The sequence below is a fragment of the Ammospiza nelsoni genome, chromosome 6 (assembly GCF_027579445.1).
Source record: "Ammospiza nelsoni isolate bAmmNel1 chromosome 6, bAmmNel1.pri, whole genome shotgun sequence".
Classification (NCBI taxonomy): Eukaryota; Metazoa; Chordata; class Aves; order Passeriformes; family Passerellidae; genus Ammospiza; species Ammospiza nelsoni.
The window spans coordinates 28,416,530-28,440,782 of NC_080638.1; the positions used below are offsets into that span (position 1 = coordinate 28,416,530).

At 39.7% G+C, this 24,253-nt stretch overlaps 1 protein-coding gene across 1 annotated transcript; it reads right to left on the reverse strand.

The window, feature by feature from the left end:
- Positions 1 to 198: 198 nt before the first annotated feature.
- PLA2G4F (phospholipase A2 group IVF) lies at positions 199 to 23,493 on the reverse strand. Its single transcript, XM_059474282.1, has 20 exons — positions 23,309 to 23,493; positions 18,892 to 18,964; positions 17,447 to 17,583; positions 16,064 to 16,192; positions 14,615 to 14,655; positions 13,978 to 14,020; positions 13,555 to 13,621; positions 13,096 to 13,265; positions 11,351 to 11,464; positions 10,947 to 10,984; positions 9,893 to 10,028; positions 9,003 to 9,139; positions 7,707 to 7,929; positions 7,049 to 7,163; positions 5,743 to 5,880; positions 5,154 to 5,261; positions 4,064 to 4,258; positions 3,565 to 3,731; positions 2,336 to 2,522; positions 199 to 1,685 (listed from the first exon to the last, which is right to left on the reverse strand). Exons 1-20 carry the CDS (start codon positions 23,417 to 23,419, stop codon positions 1,456 to 1,458), a joined length of 2,559 nt encoding a protein of 852 aa, XP_059330265.1. The 5' UTR covers positions 23,420 to 23,493; the 3' UTR covers positions 199 to 1,455.
- Positions 23,494 to 24,253: the final 760 nt, after the last annotated feature.

Genomic DNA, 24,253 nt, shown 5'->3' on the forward strand with positions numbered 1-24,253 from the left:
AAGGTTTTCCCCATTTTTAAGATTCTTTGGAAGTAACTGGTATTATCTTGCTCATCCTCCCCTTGATTAGATGGTCTGTAGTAAACAGTAAATACAAGGTTTTCTGTCTTGGCTCAGCTGCTGATTTTCACCCACAAGCTATCAACCTAGTTGTCTCTGACAAGTGTAGTTAAGAAAAACTGAAGAGCATGTGAGCAAACTAATATTTATTAAAAGAGAAACACATGACAAAATGTATTAAGAACCAAACTCATCCATAAGCCTTTAGATAATTTCATAAGACAAACCTCCTGTCCTCAGTTTTAAATCCAGAATCCATACAGTCAGCTCAATGTAAAAGCCATAAAACTAACAGTGCTCATTTGCCACTGTTCTGCATTACATATTTTCCAACTGCATAATTCAGAACTTTTCTCTGGGCTTTATGCAAAGTGAGGTGAATCCCATCCCACAGCACAGCAGCATTTCACATTATTTTATTAATTCACATTCATAAGGTGTGCCTACCTTGACTATTGATGTTTCTAAAATATGTAGACACTAAAAATTCCTTCAACAAAGACCTGGGTAAATTACAAGCTGAAGAGTAGGGAAAAATATCTATTTCAAACCCTTCAAAGGAGCCTTCCTTCCTCTTACACAGAAAGAGAAAGCTGAGACTTATGGCATTTTCATCATAGTTTCATCATCTCATGATGATCAAACTATAGGAAGCAGTAACAAAATCCCACAATGTGTTTTTATTGTTAAATATAAAAAAAACATTTATTTCCTTGTTTACCAAACAATTCTTTTACCAAAATAAGATACTCTGCATAGAATTTCTGAGAGACTAAAAGCCATTAAAATCCTTGAGAAGGATAGGAAGGAAATTGAAACCGTGAATGGCAAAATGGGAAGCAGGTAATGACTGTTCAGTCTTGAAAGCACATGGGCATCAGCCATAGCAAGGTGAAAGAAAAAGGAGCCATTTCCTCTCTCAGGGTGTCATTTTCATCTGTGGAGCTCTTCTTCCGATGATGTAACTTGTAAAAGTTCATTAAGGGAGATTCACAAGCAAGAGATAAAAGTACAGAAGGAAACTGTTCCCTCAAACACCAACACACCTTTGACAAAAAAGAGGTGCATCACTCAGCAGAGGATGGAAGATTATTCTCCAGAAGCTCAAATGGTTTGTGTAGACCTCTCAAATAATCTGGAATCAGCCACTGTGATTGGAGATACTGAGCTGAGTAATTGCTCACTCTCATCCACACAAGGAAGCAACATCCACGTTGTACTGCACATTCCTTGAGTTTTCATCAGAGCACATAACCTGGAATGAGTTTTCAGTGTCAGGTGTACTACTCCCTCCCCAGGAAGAGAGTTTCTAGCCGTTCACTATCACTATATTATCTTGAACCTCACAGCTTTTGTACACTGCAGCCTCTCTGTATCCTCAGCCTTGGAAACTGCTCATGTATTTGACTTATTGGTGACTTTCTTCAACTTCCTCCTTTGCAGAGCCAAGTTTAGGGTTTTGAGGAGAGTGTCCTTGTTGTTCAGAACATTGTAGCGATTCACTTCCACTAACCTGCTGAAATCATACGGCTCAAAGGTGAAGTTTAGTGTCCGGTAAGGGGAATCGTTTGACTCAATGATAAAGTCACCAAAGGATTTCTCCTCTTCTGACTCACGTTCAACTCCTGCAGCAAGAAAGAAAGAAAAAATAAAACCATTTAAAAACCCTCTGCTGTGGTAGAATCATTTTGGTGGAATTCAGCTAGGAGGAGATCAGAGATAATGCTGTTGAAATTTAACTTTTTCCCCAAAGCTCCTCCTCAGAGATATCAGCTCCTTCCAAAATATTTGTAAGCTGAAGGGGCAAAGTATTCTCTTTCTATTTCCACTTGGCTCCAAAATACAGTGCTAAAACACATTTTCATTGTGATAAATTTTAAGGTTATCTTTTATTATTATGCTCAAAATAAGGAATATAAAGCTCAATTTTCCCCGGAAGTGCTGCTCTACACTAAAGTGAAAGACAAACCTCAAGTTCAACTGGCCCTAGGAGTACCATGCCCCTTAAATTTAAATACCAGTCTTAAAAGATGAACAGCAAAGTAGTTTACTACAAACACTTTTGTGGAGGAAGGGGTGTTGTGAGCCTCTTCCCTCATCCTGCCCTTCAAAAAACTAGTGGAAACTGATTCTGCCTTAAATGTACATAACAATTTTAAAAATTACAGAGTAGTATTAAGAAGAATCAAAAGAGAAACATTGACCTCACTGAATTTTCCCCATCAGCACACCCAAAGAATTGTTAGAAGAGTGCTTTAAGAGGCAGCTAGTTTACCTGGAGCTTTGTATTTCTGGAAGGTGTCATTCACAAGTGGGAAATGGAGTACAATTGGAGCCCTTGGATTATCATCATCCACAAACATGTAACACTCTTTTGGCTTCTTTTCATCTTCCTCTGTAAATTTGATTTTTGGAAAAGGAATTTCCTGCTCCTCACAATATTTCTGAGTCAGCTCTAGAACCTGTTATCATAGGAAAAAAGATAATTGCAAGACAACATCAGCAACACTTCTAAAATCATCTAACTGCAATCCTCAAAAGGAAAGAGGTTTTCATTTAAAAAAAAAGTGACAGGAACTCAGCTTCAAATCAGCAGAAACAATTTCTCCAGCTGGTAATATAGAAGAATGAAGAGCAGAACTGCAACAAATATCAACAGATTGCAGCTGAAACTTTTTATGCTTTCCTACTCTAAATCTATTCACATTGACTTTTCTGCAGTTAATAATAAACACTTGTATGTACAGAAAATAACTTGTTTGTATGAAGAAAATCACCAATAGCCACTCCTTCTTTAGAAGCACATATCTAAGTGACAATAATCTTATGGGCCAAACAAATAGTCTTATTTTACTTAATCTGTTTAGGCTTCTGAAAATTTTTTAATCTTCTCACAGTTGTCAACTTTCTATTTTCTCATTACCTTCACAGGAAAAAACATAGCAAAATAACCTTTGAAATGTCTTTCCATAGGAAGACAGGCCAAGAGAGGTGGGGCTGTTCAGCCTGGAGAAGAGAAGGCACCGGGGAGACCTTGCAACACCTTCCTGTACTACAGGAGGCTCACGGGAAGGAACTGGAGAGTGACTTTTCACAAGGGCATGTAGTGACAGCACAAGGGGGAAACAGCCCTAATCTGAAGGAGGGTAAGTTTAGATTAGATATTTGGAAGAAACCCTTCACTGTGAAGGTGGTGGGACACTGGCACAGGTTGCCCAGAGAAGCTGTGGACTCCCCACCCCTGGAAGTGTTCAAGGCCAGGGTGGATAGGAGTTTAAGCAAACTTGTCTAGTGAAAGGTGCCCCTGCCCATGACAGCAGGGTTGAAATGAGATGATCCTTCATGTCCCTTCCAACCCAAACCATTCTGTGATTCCATGAAAGACATAAGGATTTGTTTTCATTTGTTGATTTGTATTTGTATTCAGCTTCAAGTGATCTGCTGCCACTGAGTATGATTCTGTGCTTTTATGTCCATGTAATAATGCTCAGCTACATCTCTCACCTCAAATGGAGCTTCCCAGGAAAAATTGAATGACAGGATAACATCCACATCCCTCTCTGGCTGAAGTACCAAAGGAAAGGGAGAGTTAATGGAAAAGCCACCATCCACTAAATACAAGTTCTCTTCCATGGGCGTCAGCTGGTTGGGAAATGAATCCAGGTGACTATCTGCAAGACACTCCAAGCAACACAAGTAACTATATAGATTCATTACACATGTATTGGCAGAAGAACAAGACAAAGCTCATGTTAGTGTTATAAGAAGAAAAATGACATTCCAACATGCACTTTCATCTGAGACAGACCTATAAAACCTGATGATCAGCTTGCCTTATATGACAGAACAATACAGTGGATCAAAATTTTTGCTATGGTGTAAGAAGGGACATATGCCCTGGCTTCAGCAGAACAAAGTCAAGCTCACTAATGTTCTGTGACATTGGGATATTTTATAGTGTGTTAATATTTTTTGATAGTCAGAAACACATAAACTTCTTTACCTCTCCAAGTCACAAATTTCTTGATGTTTACATAATCTTTATGAAGATACAATCCCTTCATGAAGTTGAAGGTTTCCCCACATGTGACCCGGGACATGAAGAAATCCTGAAATATTTGTAACAAGGGGCCCCCAGGTATAACCAAGCGCGTCTTCAGCCGTGCTGGGTCTCGGAAATGGAATCTTTGGCAGTCATCTGCAGAAGTCACAGAAGGATGCAGAACATGCACAAAATGCCAGCTCCAACATTTCTATTAGGCCTTTTTGTACAATATTTAACCAGCTGTTCTAAGGCTGAAGTTGTCCCCTAATAAGGGTATTGTAATGAAATTTAAATGAGATGCATATTGTATAGGTGGGTGATTTACTAGCCCTGTTTAATGGGAAAAGCGTTACTCATAAAACATTGCCTATATTAATTTCAAACCCACACAAAGAAACCTTTGTTACCAAGTGACAACCGCTTCTGTTACATAAGACATCAGTCAACCACACACAGTAGCATTTACAACTACACAAAGCAAAAAGGGTTGGGGTGTTCTAGGGGAACCAGGGCTGGCAAGGCAGAGAAAAAAAAATCTCTTCATCCACTAGTTACTATAAGGCCATAACTATGCACATGAACAAGTCCCAGCCTCTAAAACACTTCACTGTAATGGATAAATGGAGATCAATGAATAAGCACACAACCAGCTTATCCAATACCACAAAAAGCATACCATGGGGGAAACTGAAAGCCTCTTTTTTTTCCATTTCCAGCTTAGCAAACCAGCTTCTATTCTTCCCTTCTCAGGATTATGATGCCTGCACTTTAACACATGTTTAAGACAGCTCCCAGAACTAGCCCAAATTTTAGTCAAAGTCAGATACCAATTCTTTTTAAAAGAAGAGGAAGTGTACTGAAGAAACATTTTCTCTTCACTATAAGAGTGATCAAAGGGAATAACACACATAAAAGAGATCTGTCCCAATCCACTCTTTGTGCTAATCTTGAAAACTACAAACAGCACATTTTTGCATCATATTATTTGTGATCACTACAAAATCAGCCATCTTTTGAAAAACCCAACTATTTTTATGTATGTTCTTACCTACAACTTTGATAACATCTTTGAAAGAATCTAGAAAGCTCAGTCCTCTACCAACCACCTTCAGGCAGATATCATCCAAGCTTGCAGCAAAGGCACTGCCCCACATTCCTGCAGGAAAAATGCAGAAGAATTTAACACTCAAAAGGTTTCTCACAGAACCAAAAGACCTATAATTCACCTGACATTTTTCATGGGAGAGGGCTGTCACTTGATTCCTGAGTATTCTAACAGTTCTACTTAAAACCTTGGTGTTAATCAGGTGACAAATCATGATGTTATAATATAATGCAGAAAATTTTCCCAGAGAAAAGAATGGAAAAGACATTAAGAGAACAGGAAGACTGACAGTAGACAGGCAATTTTTGACAGGCAGCTATAATAGAGTCATCTTGCAGACTCAGGACATCAGAATGCAACACAGTGAAACAACTATGAACCTATAGCTCTGGAGAAAGACTGACATGTTTCACTTCTTCAAGGTCTTTTGGAAGGGAAAACAGGCATGGACTTCAGTTCATAAGTCCCCAAAGCAGCAAAGTTCCTTTCCATCTCCTTATATGATAATTTAATCATTATCATAAGTTCACACCTTGTAGAAAACAAATCCTGGGCTCTGGATGTTTCTGGACAAGCCGTCCCATGAAGAACTCACTGTCAAAATTCTCTGTTCGAACAAAAGCTCCATATTTGCGAAATCCAACTTCATAGGGAGTGAACTCACACCATTCTAAGAACAAGCCAACAGGATATTTACTCATCTCAGAGGAAACATGAGTGAAAATATTTATCTGATATCTGCTCACACAGGGGAGACAGAAGGGACTCTCCCCCCACTTTTCACAATCACTAGTGATTTCTCTGCCCTTCTACTCTAGTTTCTATGTACATATGAACATTTTTGTTAATATGTACATATTAACAAAAACTCTTGTGAAGTCTTTCATTCCCTCTTGACTTTGTTACTATGGAAACAACCTGCATATTTTACTTTTTATTTAAACCATTTTGATGGCTCCCTTTTCCATCCAAATTGAAATCACATTATTTTTTTCAGCTTTTCCCTGCACTACAAATCGTCTCCCAGGAACTACTACAGTACTGGCTTGAAAACCCAATTTATCCACTGCATCAGACTTCACTGTTTGCTTAGCCAAGTGCCTCCTCATGCTTGAAAGATTCCCACAAAGAGCTGTCCAACTCCTGGGCCTGCATAGATCAATCTGACAAAACATGGCATGCATCTGGAAGCATTATCCAAATCCTTCTTGAGCTCTGGCAGGTTGGATCAAATTGAATTCACTGCCATACACACAACTCCTCAGAATAAAACAAACAAGTTCCCCAGTGGTACACAGGTGGACACAAGCATTGGTGTTCCTGTCTCACTCATCTCCCCCCACTTGTTGCATCATATTTAAAGTTTCATTGAAAGACTACTTTTCATATTTTTACTGTAAGAACTCAGACCACTAAAACATACAATTTTGATGATGTATATTACAAGGTGGCCAATCCATCATTTTACATGAATCCTACACATATTTTTTATCTAAGACTATAAAAAAAAGTGGTTTCCTTATCACCAAGGCCTCTAATTCAGACAGAGGCACATGTATTACAGGAATATTCTCAGCTCCTGAAAATTTCAGGCAGTTTCTAGCAAAACGTGTGGAGTGGCCAACAGTTCTCAATCTCATTTCTCCATTTTAGCCACGAAGTAGACATTTGCTATGAGGATGATAATACTTTGCCAATCGGTTTCCTACTGCCTCTTGTACTACCACCTGCTGCTTGAGCTGTATTTCCTGTTATCAGCTGCTCACTACCCAAGCAACTGGACAGATGAAATAAAGTTATGGACTTCAGCAAGCAAAAATAAATTTCCATGTTCATACCTGCAAAGTCACCACTGCTCATATTGGGTCTCACATTGACAGCTGCATAGATAGGATAAGGGTTCTGGGCCCATTTCACTGCTTCTTGCTGATCAGATAGCTTTGATGGATCTTCCTGGTCACAAGCAAGGAAGGAGGAGCCCACCTAAGTCAGGTAAATTCTGTACCCATAGTTTGATAATTGGTAGCTGTTGCTTAGCATTTCTGATTAACAACACTACTAAGTCAAAGTCCTTTTTCTCCTCCACTGTCCAGGTATATGTTTAGATTTGTCCAAAATATTTCTGCAGATGTGTATTTAGAATATTTAATGTTAGTAATAAACTAGCTATCCCTCTGATTTTCAATCTCAGTTACACAGAAAATATTGCACAATAACTCCATTTTGCAAAATGAACATCATTCTGCCAGGCTTAACGTGCCCAGTACAGAAGCTGTTATTTTAATAACAGTCATTCCAAATAAAAACTGCATTTTTCTGTAACATTGATCCATATGAATTAGAAATTCTTTACTAAGGAAGATACTATATTTATTCCACAGCATTGCCTATACAAAGATGAAGAGTAATTGGTTTCTAGACTCTAAATACATGGGTCAGCAGAGTTCCCACTTGAAAGACAAACAACAGTGCACATCCAAACATGAATTCTTTTACCTCTTGTTGTAGGAAATATTCCACAATAAGGCCCCACAAATCTGTAAAGGAAACCTTCCGTCCCATGATCTCCATTGCATTCAGCTCCTGGAAATAGTACTTCAGTCGTTCTGGGGAAAATGCACCTGCTTTGCTGCTGGACACAGTGTCCTGAGCTCTTCTGATTGCATCTTGAAGGTCTTTCTGTGACCAGTCAGGGTCTCGATACAGTGTTGATAAACACCTAAAAATGCTTTTATTAATGTCATCAGCAATAAAGACCTTCCTGTAAACAATAATTTTAGCTAGTTATAATTAGTGCTGCAGCACTTGAAAAGTCTAGCTAAAAGAGTGAAGAATATATAAATAAAAGATCTCTGAACTCTGAATTGTGCTGAAAACCCTGACACCTATAGGACATCTTTGTTCTGATTGCTAACCTGCCTTCCAAAGGCGTTCCAAGCATGCTACGCTAGCACCCATGAACCAGCCCACAAACATATGTTAACTCCAGAACAAAACAACCACGATGTGCTGGCTGATGGCAAGGGTGCAGTGTGCAGCAATAGAGGCCGTGGCCTTTACCAGAAGACAGGTCTGACTGAAAGAGAAGCTAGTTTGGACCATGGACTATCTGTGCAAACAAGATGCCTACATTTGTTTGGAAGTGTCTCTGAATCAGAAGGGGCAGGAGAACTAGGTACAGAGGAGTTAAAATTAACACAAAAAGCTTGGAAGGAAGGATTACATTGTCAGGTTGCACAACTCCGCTATGAGATAATTTCACAAAAACAAGGGATGACTTCACCACAAACTCCAAGAACTGAGTGACTGAAACATTCTAGGCACATCTAATATTTCAGCACATTGCTCCAGTCCACCAAAGGGCAGGACAGTGCTACGCCTCTCTTCAGCCTCCATGCCATTTTGGAAGGTGATGACGTGGTGGCCTGCACGGACGTGTTTCCAGTGACTTGCACCACCTCAGTTATCTTCTCGGCAAGAGTAGGGAAATGAGGAAGGTTTTTAAGTCAGTGCTCTGAGTTACTTCACAGCAGTCTTATTCATATAAAACATTCTAATATTTAACTGTCACACTTGCACAAGCAGCAGATTCATAATTTTAGCCAGCAGCTGTATGGGTTGGACATGATACTGGATGTCTTAGACTGTTCAGGATCCCCAGCAGAACTCACAGGAGAAAACTGGTAAAATCCTTGATTTGCTGTCTGCCAACAAATGTAATTTTGGCCTTATTTTGCATCAATGCTACCATTTCACCTCTAAGCTTCTGAATCAAAACTGCATGTAGCTTACCAGGTGGAGCCAGAAATCCCACAGAGGTACATTGCAGCATCCAGAAGGCCCAGCTGCTGCAGCCCAGCAAGGCTGCCATAGAAGGACGTCAGTGCTCTCATCCCACCTCCAGAGCCCAGCACTGCCACAACTGGAACCTGCAAACAGCACACTCAGGAGTCAAAACCACAGGCTTTTGATGGCCATAAATTACAGAACTAACCCCATTTCAGTCTCATTTGAACAAAAATAGAACATAAAAAATAGAGATAAAAATTCTAATAGAGATATAAACTCTAACAAAAATATATATAAACCTTCATTTATATCTACATTACAAGTAATTTTGGGTTTGATTTCAAGCTGAACTTCTTTCTCTATTTTGTAATTGAAATATTTTGCTTACTATAAAGCATAGCACAGTCATCTTAGGAACAGTCACTTACCAAAATTGTTATGTATATTATCACACATTTACTTTCTTACAATACACATGTAAGAGGCAATTAGTCTTGTAACTAAATTAACAAATACCATTATACCAAATACCAACCAAATACCACTAAGCAAGGCATGAGTATATGTAGATGTAAGTTTCCTCAAATAAACAATTAAAATCAATTCCTGTAGGGTCATTTTCATTTTAAACATCCTGAAACAAAATTTCTCATCACAATTCCAAGCCCAAAGCAAAGTACATACATGCTGAAACTTCAACATCTGTGCTCCAAAATACACATACCTCCTCAAAATTTAAGAAATATAAAAACATTTAGACTTCAGAACTGAAATGTACTGTCTCACACCGTAGTGAATGCAAACCATGTTTCAAACAAGGATTCCTACATTGCCTAATTATCAACCAAGCCTAAAGAATTTCACCAATCTCACTACAGGACTGTGCTCAATACCTCATCTTTTGGAGGGGATTCTTTTAAACAAAGAGTCTTCCTCAGTGCCTCAGAAACTACTTTCTTCCTTTTGTCCAAAAATTCTCTCTCCTCTTTACAGAGATCAAAACCCAGACGTATATCAAGATCCCAAGTGCTGAAACAGAGGGAAAAAAACCTTGAAATTTTGGAGGATTTGTAATCAGTATGGAAATGCAATTTTTGCGAACACAGAATCTAGGTGCAGGTCTGAACTGGATCAGATGAAATTTTAGTGTATACATCAGCTATTTTGTACAACAACCTTTTGGAATTAAAAATTAAATTCTCCATATTGTATTTCTCATTTAATGTTTAAATTCGAAGCTCCTGTCAAACAGTACGCAGATTAGGCTTCAGGAATTTCACAAAGAAAGAAAAGATTCTTGTAAGTGAAGAAGATTGTAAGAGGAGCAACTGACATCACTGCATCAATGTGAACATGAAATGAGGGAAAGAGAGATTTTAAAACAGAAGATTCTGAACTTAAGAGGCAGGAGGAGGCAGCTGAATACCAATGAACTTGTTATGAAGCTGTAAAACAGGAGTAGGATCTTCAACTGATGACTGGATACCAAATGACCCTATCAACTTACAAGCCAAATTCTTGGTTTTCTGGGGGTTTTTTCCCTTTTTACTCCTTTCTTGCAGCCTTCATCTATTTTATAGTTCAAGCTCTTCACACACTTATGTCCTTTCCTATCTCTCATTACATCACTTCATATTCTGGTATACCTGTGCATGACAAAACTACTTAATATTTACATCAATAGCTATTGTACATTTAAGCATTAGAAACACAAAATTTGTACATGTGTCAGCAGGATTGACACCTGTCCAATAGATAATACTGCAAAGTAAAGAGTCACAGCCTTCCAAAAATTATCAAAAAAACCTATCAAATATATTTTTGTTTAATCTATCCCAAGAGATCAATGGAGTGAACAGAGCTCCCCAGAACAGCAAGGAAAGTCACTCAGTTCCTTTACATGAGAATAAAGGCCTTTCCTGATTTTCAAGTGGGGTTCCCACTCACCTCTCTTCAGTTTTCAGACTCATATCCAAACTTTTTCCCTGTCAAAAGAGAGAACACATCTTGAAGTTGACCGTAATTACACAGGTGGAACTACAAAACAGAAGTTAGGAATTATTTCTTCTCCAAGTGTCTTGCCTTTTTCTTCCTCCTGATACTTTTCTTCCACACCCTGAAAAGACTTTTTTCGTCAGAAAGTGATGAACTTTATACTTCATTTTGCAAGACCCGACCATGAAAACACATTAGGAAGAATTGCACTGAGTAATCTCATTCCTGCATTCTAAGACATCCAAGAAAACTCCTGAGATTCAATCACATGTTGCCTAACTTTCCAAACACCTGGAGGCAATGGAGGAAAAGGTTATCTCATGCATGTTAAAGCAAGAGCAAAATATTGACATTACCTCTCCTAGAGAAATGATTCTATCAACTTTTTCTCCAATAGGAAGGGAATTAACTGGTACAGTCCCCAGTCCCAGAACTGTCGTGTGCTTTTCAATATCAGGGTTCACGCCATCCTAATAAAAGCAAAATCTTATGTGAGATAGAAAAAAGTTTAAAAAGTTATGACTTTCATACATCGAAACAGCAAACAATTCTTAATATCATTATAGCTAAATATTTACCAAATTTCCAAGGCTTTTAAAGGGCATTCTGCTTTCTCTTTTTTTTTTTCTTTCAGTCAAATAGGTTCTTTTTTTGTGGTTGTTTGGTTTAGTTTTGGGGATGTTTTGTTTAATGTTATTGGGGTTTTTTTAATATACCTGTCTGCCATAATTAAAAAAAATTCAAGTACAAAATTTCCCCCACAAATAGTTTTGTGCTGGCATGTGTCACAAAACCCACAAACTTGCATTTCCATCTTCCAAGCAAGATTTGGAAAAGATATCGAAAAAGGCAGCAGAATTACACATACATCAAAAATACCACAAAATAAGAAATAAGAAATAAGGCAGTTTGTAATTTTAAAAGCAGAGCAAATTAAAGCTTGCCAGGAAATATTTGGGTTTTCTGCCATGTAGCAAATGGCAAGATCTCATAATGCAGAGCTGTGTGCAGATTGCTAAATGCAAAGAGGCATATAAAAAACCCCTCATATCAGAGGGTCCCAAAAGCCTACAGAGCCTCCACGTGGGCTGGAGCCACACACCAACCACAGGGCTCAGTACCCAGGAGGAGACCACACCTTAGAGAAACACTAGGCTGTCACCCTTCTCACACCAAGAGCTGAAGTCAGGCCAGGAACCACCCACAGACTTCACAGGTGTCCTCTGATCAGTAACTACTGTCCTGAGACCAATGTCCCTCTAAATTCACTGTCCTCTTCCTAACAGGGGCAAATAACATGCATTTAGGTACAGGGCAAGCAACACTACAATGTTCCTGGCACTCTCCCACATCTGATGAGAGAGAAGAGGGCAGACTGAAGACTTTTGTGGTCCATGCCACTTGTTGAAGGAGTATGTTCTCCTAGCTAACAGAACTGGTTGGCAGAGGTTTACAACCTGGGGTAATCTCCACTGTTGACCTCTACAGTGTTTTTTCTTGCCTGGCTCTGAGTTTTTGACCACTCAAGCCCAGGTGTCTCTGTTCAGCTCATGTTTGCTGCCTAACAGACCCCCAGGCAAAGCTGCTCTTCCATATTCTTCTTTGTGTCCTCTTCTCCACAGCTGCCTCTACAGTAGTTAAGATCATCATTTGCAATCACGCTACCCAATTGCTCGTTGGGATAAAAAGCATCATGGAATAAAGAGTTTCTTTGCTCTCATTTTTGGAGAATGAATATTCAGTCACTACCTGGAGAAAGTGCAAAGTAAAAGACAAAGCTAAATAAACCTCAGCAAGTGGCATCTGATCTACAAATTCCTAATAGAAAAGAGTCCCTATCTCAACAGGTGAAAGTAAAGATGTCTACATGTAGCAAGCACGTGCAGAGTAACATTTTCCTAATCCTTGAGTTTGAACAGATGTTAAATCTTCGGGGAGCATAGACTCTTAAGGTAATTTCAGCTCCTTACACAACATCAAAGATCCAATGCACAGTCTGATATTTTTAAAACAAACCAAAAAAAGCACCAGTGTGTAAAAAATAACAATCGAGAAAAACTTATCTCTCTGTAAGCTTTAAGGAATCAGCATGGATGCTTACCTGTAGGACAGATATGGTTTGCTGCAGCTCCACTTGCAATTCTGAACACATTTCTTTATCCACATGAAAGACAAATGAGGTTCCACCATCCTTCTCATTGTCTGGTGTCCAAGGAATAGACAACTGCTTTTGATACGCCCCTGGGACAGACACCTTGACCTCACAGCCTCCTGCATTAGAAAAAGAAGTTTAGACCACAGGGGCCATTTGTTGAAAATCAAGTACTTATTAAGTGCAGCTGAGACTGTAAGTACACAGGAAAAGACTATTGTGGTACCCAGTAGAAAATAACCCATCTTACTAATTACTGAAAATAAAAGCAAAATTTACTTTAAAAGCCAAATTTGTAGTCAGTAAATTAAAATGCACTGTATAGACAGAGATTCAAGTCTCCCCTCTCTCTCAAGGAACAAACATGTTGAATAGTAGTCCTGACTTAAACCCTCCAGACAGCCCTACCTTGCTGTTTTTCTTTTGCATTTTCCTCTTTGTTGACAGTGCCTTGAAGACACAAGCAAGGATGAACCTGTGAAAAAAAGAAACCAGCTCTGGTCACACAATTTTTAGCTCACTTCTTTGTTTGAAATTTAATTCACCTACTATATTAGTTGTAGGTTTACAGCTGCAAACTGCCAAAAAAAAACCATGAGGCATTGTTTCGTCATTTCAAATAAAGCAGCTTTCTGTAAGTTGGCATCAAGTTTAAAAATTGAGGAAGATTTTTAAATCAACAAATGAAAAAGAGAGAGGCAGGTCTTGGAGAGAATAGGAGCTATTTGGAAGTAGGACTGTAATACTCAAAAATGCTTCTCCTCTTTCTGCTAAAAACTTATCTTGAGGAGTAAATCACAACATAGATGATTCTGGCTTCCATGTACTCACCACAAGGACTCCGTTGGTCAACACTGCTGTAGGGGCATCTGAGCTGTGAAAGCAAGAGGTTTATTGCAAATGACAGCTGGTTTTAATTTTGCTTCATCCTACTTTACAAACCAATTGGCTGAATAAACAGTGGGATGAAAAGGTCCTCAGTGTGGGAGATCCAGGGAAACAGCAAGTATATTTCCCTTCACAAAATAATGGGGGATTGGAAAAATTGAAAAAAAATTGTCTGCAAATATAAACATGTGCTATAGGATCTCCGCATCCCATCCCAGTTATTCTGATAACCTAGAGAAAAGCTGAACTTAGATAGACTACTAGAGAGATAAAGTATATATTTGTGTATTTTGCAAGGTTAACTGAAAACTTTCCAGTCCCAAATAACTAATCCAGAAAGTGTTCACTTACATCCCATGAAGTCCAGCAAAATCTTATTTCTTTTTTACCCCAAAAAATTTTGGTGACTGGAGTAATTAAGGATAATTTTGGTCAGCCATTAGTGAATCAACTCAATTCCCACAGAGAACTATAAAGTACTATCCTTTCTTGTGAGCAAGACTATCCCCACACAGAAAAAAAACCCCTAACAACATATCTGCAGAGCACAAGTGCAATCAGCTCTTCAAGTAAGACTCACCATTTCTCCAAGAAAAACTCTACATCCAGCTCTTCCTTAGCCTTTGAAAATAAAAGTTGGATATTGGTGACCCTTGATCCTGAATATATAATTAAGAATATTTTTCCAAGAGATTAAGCTTTACTCATAATTCAGTAACCACTGAATTATGGCCTGGACCAGCCTTGAAATCAACACACTCACCATCCTCCCAATAATCTCAAAATCCCCCCATCCACGAGCCATTAAAGCTGCCACTAAATATTTCCTGACCCAAGCAGCTGCTTCTGCCCTTGTCTTGTTCTCTAGCATAGTAACATATTTTAACTTCCTGTTAAAATAACTGAGTTTGTTCCTTTTATAAAAGCTCTAGCTAAATTTTGAAATGGCTAAATGTAGCCTTTAGCCTTTAAATTCTCCTCTTCTGCTCGACATGCCCTATATGACCAGACATATCTACATTTGAAGACAGACGTGCACAGAAGCGAGAGGTGTCTCTCAGATCCATTACTCTGCTAATGAGAGAAAAAAGCCTCCTCTGGCTCAAGAACCACTACATCATCTCTGCAAACAGCTGCTACATGGGGCTTTGGGCTTCTTCCTATCTCTTATTTCAGCAGCTTGCACTCTTAGCTCCTTGCTGTCTTTGTCCTCTACAGACTTGGTTCTAGCCAAAGTCTTTTCTCCTCCCATAGCATATAGCAAATATCTGATACCACACCTAACAGTTTTTCAAGTAACAAACTAGAAGCTGTTTTGGGTAATTTTCTTTGCTAAAGTTGAAATTTCCAGTCTCTTAATTACAGACCAAGATGACTTAAGCATTCAGGAAATGGATAGAGCTACTGGGAGCAATGGAATTATTAAGCCTCTTTCCATGATCATAAATGATTTGGAGTGCCTGTGGCACTGCCCAACACCTCCCTGTGAACTGCACACTAGTTAGTCTGCTTCTGACCACACCAACAGCACTGAAGCCAAATTTCTCAAGAAAACACATCATTAGCTCACCTTTAATCCAGAACTATTGTAGCAATGTGTTTGTGGCATTACAAAATAGATCAGTCTGTTGATGGGGTTTTTACCCACGTAAAACAGGCTGTCTTGTGAGTCCATGAACAGGTGAATAGGGCTTGAGAGCAGCTGATCACCAATACCATCTACATGAAGCAGAGGTTAAATGTACTCAACATAATCCAGGGAAAAAAAGCATCTCTTATGCTTTTGACTTATCAGATATAGAGGTAACCTTTGCAGCAATAAACTTGTTTTTTTCAAACAGATGATGACAAACTAAATAAGACAGTCCCTACAAAGATCACTGACTGCAAATGCCTTTCACTTTAAAATCAGTTTATCTTCCTCTAAGTCTCATGAAAAACTGTTACAACATTCTGGCTTCTCCCACCCAGATGAATGAGGGACAGGCACTGTCAGGTCTGTGCAGGAGGAGCTGAGCCAGGGCCTCACCTCAGGGTCCAGGCTGAAGGTTTGCAGCAGGGGTTCCCCCGGCCTCATGCCCCCCACGTCAAAGACAACAGAGGTGAGCTCATCACTGACAAGGACATCTTTATCATAGAGGGTCAGCTCCAGAATGTTCTAAAAGCAGAAAGAAAAAACAGCCTAAGATGAAGGGGCAGAAACACTGACAGACCTGGGTAGCTGTATACAATGGACACTTTGTGCATTAATCAATCCCCTTCCCCAATCCTAAGGAAAATTCAGTATTTTCAGCAGGGCTTACAGCATAAAAAATTAAGCAAAAAGTTAAGCAGAAAACTCTCCTAATGGACACCTTTTGGCTAAAGCATTTTCTCAGCTTCCCACCCAGAGGGAGGCCCCAGGTGAACTCATGTGGCAGTACTCTCCACCAGCTCCAGGCACAGATTTGCCCAAGGTAGCAACAGAAATTTCCACTCTTTCGTGATGATTTAGTCCAGAATGTTATAGGGATCAATCTTTTCCTGCTCAGCACTGTGTCAGAGATGGTAAATTCAAGAGAAACTGAAATAGATACAGTGAGGACATGTGGCACCCAAAAGTTCTCAAGGAGACAAGACTGAACGTGGAGTGTTGCTGGCACTCTCCAGCAGTAACCAGGCTGAGGTCTCATGAGCCTGGAGGGAAAGAAAAAGATCCCACACCCTAAAGTTTAGCTTTCAATTTTCTTACCAGCCTAGTCAATTACCATTCCACATTGGTCACCAACCATTGCGGAAAAGTGAGGGGGATAGTTTCTTGCAATAGACACCTTATTCCAAAGCCAGGGATGTTATTCAAAGCAATAGTGACCCACTAAAACTGATTTTTTAAAGTACAGTTTCCTTCCCTCTGCCATTAGTGTCTGCTTTGTGAGTGAATGCTGACAATCTGAAGACTTTGTTAAATATTGTATTAGGTCCTACACAGGTATTAGATGCACAGTCTCTACCCAAGAGTTTGAATTTGGTTTTCCCAATCATCGGAACTGATGGCAAAACTTGACTGAATGAACTACATGGCAGTGAGTAGAAATTTAGTTCCTGTGAAAGAAGAAGCAAACATCAAATAGAAACTTGCTTAATCAAGGAATTTCCTTGAATTCCACCAGGTAGTGCCATAACTTCCCTTTCCTGAGATGTATCACAAGGATGTTTATGGAAAATTCTAGCAGCAATTTACTTAGAACAGTTAACCACAGTAGTTTGTATCACTGGACATGCATGGCACAGCTTTTTGTACCACTGAAGACAACTGTCACCTTACAAGCAACACTAGTTTTGAGGGTAATAAAGAACCCTTGATTTTGAATGAAGTATCAAAATCAAGCAGAAAAATACAAGCAGTCCAACCCACGCCACACAGTGTCCTTACCTTGACAGCGCTGTGGATGCGATACTGGAAAGTCTCATTCCATTCTGGGTTCTCAGAGTTGTCAACAACCTGAGTCCGGGAGACACTGGGAGATGCAGTGGGCAGCTTTAGCTCCACATAGCAGTCTGCCTTGGACACTGCAGAGCAGAGTGAGAAACAGGCACCAGAAAAACTTTATTCAAACACACTCTTTCCCGTGAGCTCTTCATTTGCTAGATCTCATTGCATCATAGAAAAGTGCAAATTTAGGGCTGGACTTCTAAAGCAAAAGCCTTTAATGAAGTAAATGCCTTTAAACAGGAGCAAATTGAATATTACATACCTTTTTTCTGGTTCATCAAAATGATAAAGCCCTTAATAAAAAAGACTAGTATTTAAAATGAGGAAGATCAAATTTAAAAAAAGATTACTGCTGATACCAGGGCTATTGCCTCCTCTCCTATCCCTGGGCATCACTGAAAGAGCTTAAACCTACCAAAGTCCTGGGAGACAACATCTACTACTGCTGTACCTTTGTTTAGTCAGGCAAGGAGCTGGGCTGTTTCCATTCCCTGAAAACAAATTATTGTCTCAGAGCCCTTCTTTCTTCCATTTAGGACCCCTTCAACAATGCAAGTATAGGGACCATTCTTCACTCCAGCTGAATAGACAGGCCATAGAAAAGAACTCTTCACAACATTATTCTAGTCCTCAGCCTCTCAGGAGGCTTTTCTGTTCCCTGAACAGCTATTTTGCATTCCAGGTAGTTCAATGCTGGATGTCAGATATAAACTTAAGGTGGACTATCTTACTTTATCTAATGTGAAGTAATTTAATATAAATGAGTTTTAAAGATCCAAAGGCCCCAAATGGCCGTGAGATCTTTACACAGGTGTGTAAATAGGAGGGAATATATACCATGCTATCAAAACCAGAAACAGATAAAAAGCAGTTTATCTTGGAATCAGCCAACCCCCTGCTTCTTTTAAAGTCTGCAATGACAAATGGCAGGTACATGAAATAAAGTACTACTACAACTGAGTAAATAAACCTTTGGATGCTAGAATTAAAGACTTGTGCTTCCAGTTTCAGGCAGACTGTTCAGCAGGAGCAAGGGTGAAACTTGCCATACCCAGAAGGCTGAATCCAGAGAAAGGAATACAGAATGAGCCACAGTAGAACAGGAAAAGGAGTAGGGAAGCAAAACCTTACCAGGACTTATGTGATCTTGTTCTGCAAAGTAAGAACAGCTGCAGCTGCTTAATCTGCAGACTGGCCTCACAAAAAGCTGTTGAAATTCAGATAATATACTTAATATTATATATATAATGCTTTGCATGAGAAGCTTTTTTTGAGACATAAAGGCAATGAAGTATGTTAAGAAGTTCCCTTAACAATGCTCCCTGTGCTAGAGGTATGCACCAAGGAACCAACATGTTTTCATAATGCCTTGGGTAAATACTTACACACATCTGTACCCTTGATGTTTCTGGCTCGGAGGACTTTTACTGTCAGGTTGTAGTAAGGATGCTTTTCCCACTGAAAAGAGAGAAACAAGCTCAGCTTTTAGCTCAATTGCCATGCCTGCTCTGTAACCACACAAGTATTAGACCAGAGAAATGGATCAGAAGTAGCCAGCCCAAAATGAGCTATTAATGAATCAGTTTGGGAACATACACAGCACTTGCAGTGTCCTGGAGGACAACTAAAGGTGCCCAGAAGGAAACTCAATTCCCTTTTGGCAATGTCTTAGGGTAACTCCTCACAGACTTCAGCAAGTAAGCCCCTTATTTAGGGATTCCTCCATTTATAGATCAGTTTTTAATTGCTTTGTTAGTACATTCTTGCTGTGTGAGAAACAGGTGCTAAAGCTGCTCAAACACATCCATGACAGCTCGTTCCAGAAAAGTGGCCAAGGGCACATGAATGCTTGAGGAAAAGCAGACATGGCAAGAATCTTAAGAGCAGGGTCTAAAGTCATAAAAGGCACATGCTGTTTACAATGAGAAAAAAACCCAAAATGCTTGCCAAAACATTTAATGGCAGTTTGAGTTAGAAAAGACAAAACTTAAATTCATTTTCATTCTGGACTGTTATCAGCATTCTAAACATGCACGTCACCTTACCAGCACAGACAAAATGTAATCCTCACTCTTGAAAGCTTCTGAGAGACTATTTTTGGAAAGTAATATTAGTACTTAAATGCCAGGGTATGGAAGTGGGGAAAAGAAAGTGTGACTGGATCCTAAAATATCATGAAGGAGAAGTGGGGGGAGGGCAGGGGACAAGAGAAAACAGCTTGAGGTGATTTAGTACAGAGACTACCTAGACAGAAGTAATTGTGTAAGGCTCAGAAACAGAATGGGATATTGCCTCATTTTCATCAGTTATGACACAATCCTGGCCAGCTAAGAACTTTTACTATTCTTAAATCCCATTTTCAAAATGCTTTTCACAAATGGTCATTACTTCACGTTCACAATTTTCAACAAGGTTGGCTTGAGACCAGAGTTTAATTTTAGATATGCTAAGTATTCACTTACAAATAAATTCAACAAGATCTTCACTTACAACAAAATACTGCAGACTGACAAATAAGGCACTGGAAGAGGCTGCCAAGAGAACCTGTGACTGGCCATTCCTGTCCTGGAAGTGTTCAAGGCCAGGCAGGAGCTTTGAGAAACCTGGTCTAGTGGAAGGTGTCCCTGCCCATGACAGGGGGGTTGCAACAAGACTTTAAGGTCCCTTCCAACCCAAACCATTCTTTGATTTTATGATTCTTGAAATATTATATCAAAATGTAGGGCCTACATATCACTGAGTGGGATCTCACAGAAACCAGTGAATCCTGAACTGTTAAAATCTTCTTGAATGTTCCTTATCTGATAGATTATACTATTTTTGTTAAGCAGTCACATTCTTGGGGAGTCTTCCTTATTTTTGATCTTTTGGAGATACTTGCCAGCTTTTGCAAAACAGGGTTTGAACACAATAAATCCAAAGCATACAGAGTATACCGAACATTTTTGTGTTAAGCAAGCACCATCCATCCTGACCAACAAGCAAAGAGCAAAAACTACAAGTCACCTAAGATTTCTTGCATGCAGGTACTAAAATAAATTTGTGGAAATAAACTTCAGTTATACTGTTACTAATCTTAAAGAGACTTACTTGCAGAAATCATTTGTTGAAGATATTCATTCCTTTATTTGTTTCTGTAAACAAGACACGCCTTCACAGTGAATTTCACCATGACTTCCACACTTCAGATGCTAGTTTCTTTCATCTTTAAACCTCTCCTAATCACCTTTCTTTTATTCAATTCCTGACATTAGTTTCTCAGGCAAAGGCTGACCACCTTTCTACTTTATCAAGTTGGGGAATAGATTACAGATAGAAATTCAAGATCATGTCTTGTTATTCTCACCAACTTCCTAATGATCCTGCAACTCTTCTGTTTGTTGAGACACAAAGCTACATAATCATACCCCCATGGCTGTGAAAGCAATCTTCATTCACATAAATCAGACACTACCAGAGCAAGTGCAGAGTACCATGAAGATAGCCTAGCCTTCTTTTATTGCACACCATCTGTCAAAAATGTACTTACATGCTCAAAAGAATGTCCTTTCCAAAGGTCTCTAACACTTTCAATTTCCAGTCAGCCATTACACAGCTAAGGATACATTTTCCACATCCAGTTTATAATTTAAGGACATACAACTCAACAGAAATGTCACTGTGCTCCCAAGCCTATGTCATCATATATGCCATAACCTCCTCATACGCCTTTTTTACTTATCTTCTAGCAAAGGCACAGCAAGGTCATAGCATGCTGCCAGGTGAGTTTGCAGAGTAATAAAGCATGGGAGTATCAGATATGCCTTATCTGAATGATCAAGGAAAAGGCTGGCAAGAAATCCATATGGGAAATGGACAACAAATACTGATGATATGGCACCATACCAATGTATGTGACTGGCAGAAGCAGCTAACTTCTGCTTTGCATAATGATTTTTCAGAATCACTGCTTATCCAGAGCTCAGGAGTACACCTGAAGCAAAAAACAAACAAACAAACAAACACAAAAAAAAACCCAAACAAAAAACAAACCAAAAAACCACCACCTTTAAATCCTAAAATAAGGGTACAAGGCTGAATTTTCACATACTTAACTTCGCAAAACTGTCTGTACCTTTCATCTAAACTGAAGATGCTGATGCAGTTGGAAGTGACTGTAGAACAAGTAATCCCAGCTATAGGACCCAGCAATCTTTACTTTCATGTAGTCCAGGATACCTGCCTTTAAACAGCGGGCAGTAAGTGCTGGGATCCACCCCCACAGGTCTCAGTGAAGGCAGAGGACTCAGCATAACCCTGCCAGAATCATTACAAAAATGCTGTCATAGCAAATTGAAACACAACTTCTAACACATATTTTGTGTTCTAAGATATACTTTGTGTTCATTGGGAAAATTAGGCAGCTCAAATAAATGTTCAGTTTATCAATGGAGCAGTTTCTCCCCATCTTGCTCCTCCTCCCAAAGAAACACTGCTGCACATCATTCCCTTCCTTGTGGCCAAAGCGTCACAAGTCTGCTTTTAAACCCCAAAGCAAATCCCTGCCTTTCCTGGGCACCCCTTGCACTGTCCCTCCTCCCTCAAGAGACTCACAGAGCCAGCCCTAAGAGCCATGCTCTCCTGGCAGGCAGGATTTATGGTCAGCCAGGACATGAGCAGCGCCAGCAGCTCAGTAACGCAACGGCAGTGGCAAACACCAGGTTCACTGTCAGTTTATTGTTGTTTTTAGAAATGAATCTAAGGCTAAACTCTGGAAAATTAAAGCAGTCTGATCACGTTAAATTTACCTACAATAGTCTGATCACGTTAAATTTACCTACAAAGCCAAAAGGGTCATCTGCTGCCCCACCCCTTGCTCAATTGCTATCAATTAGTCAATACTAAAATCTCTCCCTACAGCCTTAAAATTTTGTTAAGTAATGTTATTTTTTTTTTTTTTATTTAAATAGCAAGTGCCTGAGGGAAAAGATATTCAGTGGTTTACAGGTTAATTGAGGTTTACATGAGCCTCTTCTAACATGATCTCCCAAGTACTAAACAACAATATCAAAAAGTCAACAAGTTTATTTCTTTCATACAGCAAGCAGAAGTGCAGAAAGCTGTACAAGCAGCAAGTTGTCTTGTGACAATTAATGGTCATCTCAATTTTAATTGTATACTGAGGGGCTGGTGTGATAGGATACGACAAGGGTGATCAGCTTATAGATCAAATCTCCAGTCAAAAGCTCCTTCATAAACATTTAGCTTAATTCAAAATTGCAGTTATTAGCTAGACCATCTTATACAATGAAATTATTTCACTCCACTTAAAGGACAAACACCTCAAAACCACTTTATCTGTTGTGGTTGCACTGCATTATGAGCAGGAGCTGAAGCCATCATTAGTCTTTGTCTACCTGAGACCATTAATCCCTGCAAGGTAAGATAGAAAGCAGAACAGAAGGCAACTGTAGTCAAGGTTATTTTGCAAGAAAATACATAAGCATGATTTCGTCTCCACTGATGAAAAGTGCAGTATTCTGGACTCCCCCCAAAAAAGTACTTGACATCAGCTCAATTCTGCTCCCCAAAACCTAAGGAAACACAGATCTGCTCTGGATTTCCTCAGGCAGACCCTGAATTTAATAAAAACCTGAAACCTCCATTAACATGATCATTAAGAGAAAAGTGTGGGTAGCAATAAATTTTTCGTTCCTGCAGAAGTGCAGGGCAGGTTTTCCATACATGCAGCAACAGGAAGTCCCTCCTGAGCACATCAGCCAAGGAATGCCATCTCAGAGCCAGCACCACGCTTTCTCTTACCCGCCACTGATAGAAGCCAGTGTCCCTCCTCTCCTTCCTTTGGAAAAGCACTGCTGCCAGAAAAGGCAGCACTCTGGGTGGAAATGGGCCCCGAAGCACCTCATGGAACATAGGGAAAATGTCCTGCTGTCTCTGCAGAAAATCTGACAGGGAAACCCAGAGCAAGGCGAGCCCAGGACGCCTGGCTGTGAAGCGCTGTTTGCCGCGGACTCATCCGAAGTTTTGCGCAGGACTGGGCTGTGCTCCAGCTGTGAGAAGTGGAGGTGTGGCCCACACTTGCCAAACAAGCCAGCTCAAAACCTCGCTGGCAGGTTTTTCCAATGTTGCTACAGGATAAGGGCACAAAGTAGCACCAAACAGGGAAGCCCTGGGCAGCAGGAAGCACCACTTTGTGATCCAGCCCCGACACCTAAACCCCAATCCAGATTGTCTTTGAGAGTTCCAGCAACCTGATGTGCAACTGTGGCCATTTCAAATCCTTTTCAGAGCTTCAGCACAACCTACCAGTATTTTTAAATAGAAAAATTTTCCCATCTTACAAGCCTGAAGTAAAGCAAAATTTGTCACTGACTGTAGCTGTTCAGAGCAGTTTCAGGGAGGCCAGAGTGGAGACACCACAGTTTGGTCTGCCATAAGATGCTTCAGGGAATATCAACTCCCCACCACATCTCTCCTCTCTGAGCAACCTGCAGAAGTCTCCCCTTTTTCTTCATTTCCATGTAATACAGTCTTAATTCTTCCACCAAATGTTCTCAAAAAACTTTACAAGAGACAGGACAGATTTTTTTAAGAGTCTATCGCACTTGAAAAAATAACTGAATGGTGAAGGAAATAGTTTGCTAAAAAGCAATTAGCTTATTAGCAGCTGCTGACAGTTGTCTTGCTGGAGCATTTTATCAAAGAGCTCAAATTCATAAACTGGAACTGCAGACCAAGTACCAAACT

Bases quoted from the DNA above. Each gene is read 5' to 3' on its own strand.
- PLA2G4F (XM_059474282.1), bottom strand. From the start codon at position 23,419: ATGTTCCATGAGGTGCTTCGGGGCCCATTTCCACCCAGAGTGCTGCCT. The intron at 16,193-17,446 runs GTAAGGACACTG...TTCTGCTTTTAG, and splicing joins GCATCCACAGCGCTGTCAAG to AACATTCTGGAGCTGACCCT. The intron at 13,622-13,977 runs GTGAGTACATGG...TTTTTTTCACAG, and splicing joins TGACCAACGGAGTCCTTGTG to GTTCATCCTTGCTTGTGTCT.